Below are 8,749 nucleotides of genomic sequence, written 5' to 3'. Positions count from 1 at the left end.
TGCAGTTTCTATAAATGCTGACAAAGCATTTGAATTTCAAAACTTTTTAAACAATTCCTCTTATACCAACAGCACCAGGAGTTCCAGGATCTCCCTGTTGAACACATTCACAGGTAACATTCCCATTCCCTAATAAAACAACTGCAAACAAACAGGTGAGAGGGCTGACATGATCCTAGTTAAAATAACCAAAGGAGGTAAACAACAAGACAATGAATGAACTGGTCATACACCAGGTTTGAATGCAACTTGTTGTGTCTCAGTTTTCTAGTACTGTATATTGATACAGGGTTTACACTTTGAACTACACTTGTAATATTGTCTAGTATAGTTGTATAAAACATGAGTCCTTCCATCAGCATTCTTGGGGTCAGCAGAAATTGTTACTCGTTACTTGACAGGCAGAACGAATACTCGTCCACTAGGTGGCAGCAGGCTATTAAACACGTTTTTAACTAGACTGAGCTGCTGGAAGAATGTCTTCATGATGAAGACCTTTGTGAAAGTATACTGTATATTTCAACTAAACAGGTACAGGTTTCACACTGAGTAAGTAATCCATAAATGAGGGAGTAAATTAAAACTAGAAGATCATTATATATTTCATTATGTAGACTTTTGGACATTTTGCTTTGTGGTGCTCCATGGGATTTCACTAATGTAATGTATACGCACAGGGCTTAAAAAAGGTTGAGAAACACTAGCCTAAATTATGTTGGGAGTACCAACAGAAAGCAGAGCAGCAGGCAAATCAATATGTCTCTGGATGCAAAGTTCAGTAGGTGTGAGTGGTATTTCAATTTCAACTCTAATCATTTCAACACAAACAGTTTGCCCCAGTGGGCTCTACTGTAGAATCTCTACATTATAGTAATACTACAACCAGAGAGACTTCCTCACGTTTTATGGTGAGTGGTCAAACCCAGGAATTCAACCTCTGCGGTGTGTGGTCACTGCTCACTTTTGGCTATTCTGCCGCCTTAAGCACAGATTTGTCCACACTTGCACCACAACTTGAATGCTAAAACACCAACTGTGGCTTCACAAAAAACCAACCATTTTACTGAGGATATTACTCTGGACTCCATTGCAAAACATGCTGCAGACTTTTATCTATCAGCTACTTGGTAGTAAATATTCCATAAAACTGAAGTTTTTACAGCAACTTTGTCTTTATGTTCAGCATTCCGGCGAATCTGTACATTTGCGTGACACATGAGCAGGGAATTTTAAGACATTCGCAAAAACGTCAATATTGATTTCTGAATTAAAAGGTTGACGCACAATATCTTCAAATGTGAAGATAAAATAACATGGTTGCATATCAATAAATAGGCCTATCATTCAATAATTATTAAATAGCTACAGCTGTGGTTTGACCACTGTGTACAGCAGCAAAGCAGAAAACTTCAGTGTTGAAGTGGTGCTTTTTGTCTGTTCTCAGAGTACAGTTGAGTCAGCGTTCATACTGTGTGACCCACATCAGTGCAGACAGTGAGCTGCCTTTCAAGCATCTGTTTCTCCACCAAGTCCTCCACTCTGCCCACCTCAACTTCATCCACGTCATCCATAAAACTGGACCAATCTGTGGACCCATCCGCCCGCTCAAGGGCCTCTGGTTGGCTAGCTGCGTGCACAGGAGCAGTGTCATCATGAGTAGTGGTCACGCAATTGCAGCTGTCACAGATACCGAAGCGTCTGAGTCCTGGCGAAACGTTGGACCCAGTGAAAGATCGCCTGCAGCTCTTACACGAGACGGGCCAGTAGTGCCTGTGAACCTGGTGATGTTAGAAAATGAGGAAGACAAGTGTGTTAAAAAACTATTTCACTCTGAAATGCTGAAAAACCTCTAAAAAGATACTAGTCTTTTTACCAACATGGATCTAAGAGGTAGTAGTAAGTTTTTCAAAATGAGGGAAAAAAACTACTCACTGGGATATGTTTTTTTTTTTCTTCAAGATTTTCAAAGACAAAAAACAATGAAGAGCATTTTCCAAAGGCTATGAAAACAATTTATGGAAACTTTGGAGTGATCATCCAACTGTAAAAGGATTAGTGTGGTTCCGTGAGTGGAAGAATGTGGTCAGACAAAAACTACTAAAGAAAGACTCTATCGGGCCAGTTACAATTTAAAGAAAAGCTACCGTAAAGAAGCAAAAAACGATTTAAGGTTTTTTTCTCCAATCTTGCTCCAATCCTTCAACTGTTTACAACTGTACATTAAAGTCTTATTATATTTACACTGACAAACAGATAAAGACAACACAGGTTGGTGTGATATGTTGAGACATCACTGAGAAGTGAATGTCTTAGACCCTTAGGTTATCGTAAGTGTACGAAGAAAATAAAATGCCAAAGGCAATATTAGATAAAAAAATATAGAATATTAGAATAATTTTGGTCTATACGAGTTGTACTAAGGGTATGAGTACAATAGTGCAGACTATTAAAAATAATCCACACTGGGTTCTTACACTGAGGGCATGGCTGCGAAGGTGCTCCTGCCGTGTGAACCTCTTGCCACACAAGTGACAGGGGAAGGGCCTCTCTCCCGTGTGACAACGGATGTGCCTTTTCATTATGCCCTTCTGCTTGGCTGTGTAGGGGCAAAATGGACACTTGTGGAGTTTCACTGGCACTACTAAGCCATCGCCTGCAGGGGGAGAAAGAGGCTAAGTGTAAAAATTCAAATGTATAGAACAATAGTGCAAAATGTTTTTTCAATTACTTCAGACTCCAATCCATTCTCTGAAAATTGATACAATTAGGAGAGAGAGTGTGGGGAAAAAAATTGAAGATTAACAACAATTCGCATATTTCGAGCTGCAGGAAGAATAGAAGAGTAGATGGTAAACAGAAAAAGTATACACAGAATAGTCAAACAGAGTTTGTCCAATAAAGGGGCTGCACCGCTGTAAGGCAAAAGCACTAACCACTATCTACTATGTGGTCTAGCACAAATTAAGCAAGTACAGCCGTGATTATTCAGCATGGATGATATGGTTAGTTACCTGCATCCTCTCCAAGCCAATCGGTCTGGATCTCCATGATAGACGATCCCACAAAAGCTAAACTTTCGTCCATTCGGACTCCTCCTGTGCTGTTTCCCAGTCCTTGAGAGAACCGCTGTCCTGCTCGTTCTCCCAAAGGACCTTCGCCTCTTGCCAGCAGTTCCATCACCTGTCTTGCATTAAAAGAAGAGCTGTATCCCAAGGAGGGGTGCATACTGGGAAGAAGCCTGTTATGATGAGGATTATGCAGAGCTGTCCCAGGGTGGAAAGTGGAAAGCTCTTTTGTGTCAGGAGATGCCATGAGTTCTTCGTCATGGTCATATTCTATCTTGGGATTGACTAACTCTGGAGTCAAAGCAGAAGATGAAGAGGATGAGAGGTTGGTCTGATCCATGTGTCCTTTCTGTGTTTCACTCCCAGCTGTGAACTCCTCCCTGGAATGATAATCACTGTCCATGTCCCTGCTAGTTCCAGGGGAAGTATTAACAGGGATTGACAAGGGGGTTCTAGGTGAGGTCACTGACTCTGTCCCCAAACCTGCCCCTCTTTCTGCCTCAGCCACCTCTGAATGAGGCTCAGTGGTTTCTTCACCACTGGTGACTGCTGCAGCTGCAGTGCCACTATCTGCAGGGCACATCCCTCCGTTCTGTGTCTGTTCTTTTTTCTCCCCGTTTCTTTCCTTGTCCTTGTTGCAGATTTCCAAAGACGATCGGATGTATTCTTTACAGAAGTTTACCAAGTCAGTCATCTGCAGGTAGCTGGCAGCAGACATCACCTCAATGACATTGCTCCTGTTCAGGGCCAATCGACCCGAGTACAAAAAGTCCAGGATGATTGAGAAGGCATCAGCAGTTACTATGTCCAGTGATGCTGTGCTGTAACGTTGACCACTGTCCTAAGAGGGAATAAAACAGCCAAAATCAGGACAATTTCTGTATTTATCGGTCAGCAGAGTATGACAATGTATTTTTATTATTACCTTTTAGTGGCATTTATAACATCAGTAAATGTCCTGAAGGTATTTACCTGCAAATAGTGAACCAACAAAGCCCTGAAGTAGCCACTCCCAGCAAACAGCACATTACGGTGGGCTTTGAAGACTCTTCCCTCCACAAGGATGCTGCAGTCACAAAAGAAGTCTCTCTTTCGCTGCTCATTTAGTTCGAACATCAGCTTTGGTAGATAACAGGGGACTTCCATGTCTAGAAAGCAAAATATATATGATCAGTCCAATTGGCTTACAATTTGACATACATTTTTAATACACTTTTTAAAAAAAAATAAGGTCGACTGGCTCTCGCAGTTATTGTCCAATTTTGCAAATCTGAATATAAAAGTGTGTAAAGGATATTGGAAATCATGCTACTTCCTACATGACACAACGTCTACTAACATTTTCCTAATGGCTTTATCAAACCTAAAACCTAGTTAGCTTTCTTACACGTATTTCATTATGTAAATATAGCATGTCATTATGTAAATATGAACAACCCTGGAAACAATGACACATAGACTGTTCAACAACAGCAAATTACTGTCGCCAGGCAGCGATTCTGTCAAACTTGTTCGTTTTAAGTGATGCCGAAACCATTTATGCTATGTGAGGAAACTAAATAAAACAGTTCTATTTGAAAAAATAAATATAAGGTTTTATATAAACAAAAAACAAATGGTCTCATTTGTGGTTAAAATCAAGACAGGAGTGAATGACAGTTACTGCATGTATTGAACTGTTGAATATTACAACATTGTTTCGACAAACCGCTACGAAACGCCGTAATTTTCTTTAAATCTACGTTTAACGCCGTGAACCATATCGTGTCCTTTATACGCAGATACTGAACACAGAAAAACTGTGTGTAGAAACAGAAACATGAGGATTTTAAATCCCGACAAATCTCTGTTGTGGCTGTACGTTAGCTGCTTTGCTAGCACCGAATCGTTAGCGACATTTTGAGAAAACAGCTGAAAATGCACAGATTGGGATGTTTAAAAAACAACTGAAATTACCCGTAACATGTTGGTCCTCACCTGTGAAATTATGAGTATACCTGTTGCACAGGTATATTTAAAATACCAAAAACTGACAATAGCAAGAATTACAATCCTGGATTCTTCAGAGCCATCGCATCTACTTCCGTTCCAGAAACAGTGACGTCAAGACTTTGCCCAATCAGCAGAAAGGAATCAGAGTGAGAAATTAGCATATTCATCCGCTGAGGGAAATTCTTATAATATTATTGTTATTATTATTATTACTACTACTAATACTACTACTACTACTAGTACTTCTAATAATAATAATAATTTACTACTATTTTGATAATAATACTACATAAAAAAGTTAGTAAAGGGAATGGATTGTGAATAAATCCATTTAAATATTTACAAAACTTGACTGAATAAGCCCAGATATAAAAATGCGTTCCAGAAACAGTGACGTCAAGACTTTGCCCAATCAGCAGAAAGGAAACAGAGTGAGAAATTAGCATATTCATCCGCTGAGGGAAATTCTTATAATATTATTGTTATTATTATTATTACTACTACTACTACTACTACTACTACTACTAGTACTTCTAATAATAATAATAATTTACTACTATTTTGATAATAATACTACATAAAAAAGTTAGTAAAGGGAATGGATTGTGAATAAATCCATTTAAATATTTACAAAACTTGATTAAATAAGCCCAGATATAAAAATGTGAGATAGCAAATTTTCTTCAGTTATTACAGTCCTTGCTTTAGCCTTTCTGTTGCTGACCTACATTTTTCTTCATGTGGCCTGCAGTCTTTTGGATTTCTTCTGGAAGTTGATATATTATTAAAAATACAATGAACATCAATACATTAAAACCTGATATCGTGAATCCTATCCCATATCATCTTGTCTCATATTATTTTTTTTAAATTTACCACACAAAGATAGGCATGTCTTTCCTCTTTACAAAGCTTATCAGTAGTGAGACTGATGATAATGATGGTGATTGTGACGATGTTTTGGGGGAACGACCTCAACGTGCCACACTCATGCTCATACCAAGTTCACCATGTTGCTGCACAACCACAGGCGGCTTGCGCCTGCCCACAATGTCTGCTCAAGAATACTTGTTTATTCGCTTTCCATCTTGGAGAGAAAATAGTTCGTTTTTCTATTTCTTGACACAGTAAGAGTAAACAAGTAGTTCCTTAAGCACTGCGCCACACCCGCTCAGCGCAATCCACAGTTCTTAGAAGTGTTTTTTACAATGATGGGTGCCGACCAGGCAACTTATTTGTTTCAGATATTTTCCCATGGCAAACAGAGTGAATACAAAGGCTTCGTGGTGGCCTGGAGAAACCACAGAGTAGGCGTACATCAGCCTCCATACTCACCCTCTTTTGAAAATGAAATTTATGACACATCATAAAAACTCAGTCCGTGCTTGTAAGCACTAACTATAAACCAGTATAAACTAGTAGGATTTTAATTCAGTTTCTGTAAACTTGACCTGAAGAAGTGTTGTGTGCATCTGAGCGGCAGGCCAACCGTTGGATGACCCTCCTGCCCGAGCATAACACAAGTCTCGAAAATTAAACGGGTTCAACAGTGAGGTGCTGCTGGTTCCTGACCTAGTCCTGCCTCTGACTCAGGGAATCTTAGAGCCTTCGGTTTGGTCATGTGTTGACACAAGGGCAGGAAACTCCCTCCCCGCAGACCTTCTACAGCCGAGCGCTCTCACCGGTGTTTCTGCAATCATGCCCTATCTGTATGGCAGTTTTATGTCCGTTTACACCCAGCAACCATTCCGGAATAAATAATTGTCTTGATTTACCATTTGGGTATGGCAAACGCCCACAACTATTATGATGTATGATTTACGGACGAACGCTCAAGTAAATAGATGTAGCACTGGCACTCGTGTGAGGCTGCCTCCAGATTTGAGACCTCACTCATTGTGTGTGTTAGCCACTGTGAGACCCGCGGCTGGCACAGTGGGCTCCAGCAGCACCCCTCTGGGTCCCTGTGGTCTGCGCCTCAGCACATAACAGCCACTTAGGCCGGCATTTTCCCAGGCTGGGACAACACACCACGGTGGCAGCGTGAGCCACAGAGAGGGCCTGATTAAAGAGTAGGGACAATGGAGGGAGAGAGAGCTTGGGACGATGGTGGCATTTTCCATCTCTACCGCTGTCTCCTGGGGGGACCAAGTATGTGCCGTGAAACGTTTGAATTATCCTAGAATCTTTGGAATTCAGACAGAGGCACCGCGGAGAGGACCCTCGACCGGGGATCAAAGAGCTGCGGAGAAGTGTGGTGGACTGGTGGTGAAGTCAAGTACATAGGGGAGTATGAGTGTGCGTCTGTGTGTCAGAAAGAGAGAGAGAGAGAGAATATCAAAGAGATAAAGAAAGTTGGCGCTTGAATCTTGCTTTCTTTTTAGGACTTCATTTCTGAGGATGTTTCCAAAAAAAAAAAGCCATTTATGAGTTCTGAGAAGGCAGTCTTCACCGAGCAATGAAACACAGGCATGTGGTAAGAGAGTGTGTGCTGCTGTCCTTTTATCCCTTATGGGATCAGACAATGCAATCATAGCCAATCATTGGGAGTCTAATACAGCAGGCGCCCCTCTTCGCTCTAGAGACGCCACTTTCCTCTGTGGTGGCAGAGTACGAGGAAGAGGAAGAGAGAGGCATAAGAGGGAACAACCTCATCTTTCTCTGTAATTATCGCTTAATGTCCCCCGGTGATCTGGAGACGTCTGTCTCATCCTTGGTCCTGTCTTCTGCTTGCGGGAGAGGAAACGTAGCTCAGTCACAAATGATCTTCCAGCCTTTTTATTATTGTATATTTAGCACCAGAACAGAGTCGTACATGGAGCCATCTCAGACCACATGCTTCCGGCAGCGCCGATCTCACTGCTGCCGGCTGTCGCAGCAGGAGCAGCCGTGCTCCATGATCAGAGCCTCCTGTGCTAAACGCAGTTAGATTGTTGTTATCCAGACTTGACCTGAGAATGACAGTCTAAAGAGGCGTTATTGTTTAGAAGAATGGTTCATGTTTTTGCCTGATCAACATGTCCTGTAGTGGGACACTGACAACTGTTCAAACACACATTTATACTGTACCTTTAGTTAACTTAGAGCAGGGGAATGTATACTTTTTTCAAGTAATCTACACACATTGAAAACTATATAAATATATATATATATATGTATATATATATATACTGTATATTCACACAAACTGAGCATACTGTATATATACAGTACCTTATTGTTAGGTCACTGATTATGTCATGTAGCTGTACGGCACAATATGATTCAATTCTTACAATATATGATCACTACTACACACTCATATAAAATTATATTATTATTTCTTTCTCGTTTTTAAAATTTTCATTTTAATTTCTCATGACGCACCAGCACTCCCTATGCGATTTACCAGTAGATCCTGATCTACTTATTGGGCACCCCTGACATAGATAGTCCCAATAATCTAGTATAAGTATGGTAAATAAGTGTTCAAAAAACTGGAATAAGAGGTGAGAAAAAAAATGAAATTATATTTTGTCAGCTGTAAGTAATTAATAATAATATAATTCTTTTTTTTAGTACGATGTACTCTATGTGGCTATGGAAAAAACTATTCATTATTTAGTTTTACAAATATAATTGTCTCTGTATGTAATTGCTGCTGGTACACTGCAATTTCCCATCCATCCATCCTTCCTTCCTTCCTTCCTCCC

General features: G+C 40.4%; 1 protein-coding gene across 3 annotated transcripts in view; it reads right to left on the bottom strand.

Moving 5' to 3' along the window:
- Nucleotides 1-1,153: 1,153 nt before the first annotated feature.
- zbtb8b (zinc finger and BTB domain containing 8B) overlaps nucleotides 1,154-8,749 on the bottom strand; it is a 28,643-nt gene continuing 21,047 nt past the window's right edge. Inside the window, exons 4-8 of one of the 3 annotated variants that reach the window (XM_025065159.1) lie at nucleotides 5,043-8,008; nucleotides 4,038-4,213; nucleotides 3,012-3,906; nucleotides 2,475-2,653; nucleotides 1,154-1,778 (exon numbers count right to left, since the gene is read on the bottom strand). In XM_025065159.1, coding sequence (XP_024920927.1) covers nucleotides 1,464-1,778; nucleotides 2,475-2,653; nucleotides 3,012-3,906; nucleotides 4,038-4,211 — 1,563 coding nt within the window. In that variant the 5' untranslated portion in view covers nucleotides 4,212-4,213; nucleotides 5,043-8,008 and the 3' untranslated portion in view covers nucleotides 1,154-1,463. Of the gene's footprint in view, nucleotides 1,779-2,474; nucleotides 2,654-3,011; nucleotides 3,907-4,037; nucleotides 4,214-5,021; nucleotides 8,009-8,749 lie in introns of all 3 variants that reach the window. The other 2 variants (XM_008332059.2, XM_025065160.1) reach the window with 2 other exon arrangements.

The sequence above is a fragment of the Cynoglossus semilaevis genome, chromosome 18 (genome assembly GCF_000523025.1).
Source record: "Cynoglossus semilaevis isolate Cse_v1.0 chromosome 18, Cse_v1.0, whole genome shotgun sequence".
Taxonomy (NCBI): domain Eukaryota; kingdom Metazoa; phylum Chordata; class Actinopteri; order Pleuronectiformes; family Cynoglossidae; genus Cynoglossus; species Cynoglossus semilaevis.
The sequence above is the reverse complement of the archived record's forward strand: the minus strand, read 5'-3'. Positions and strand labels throughout refer to the sequence as shown.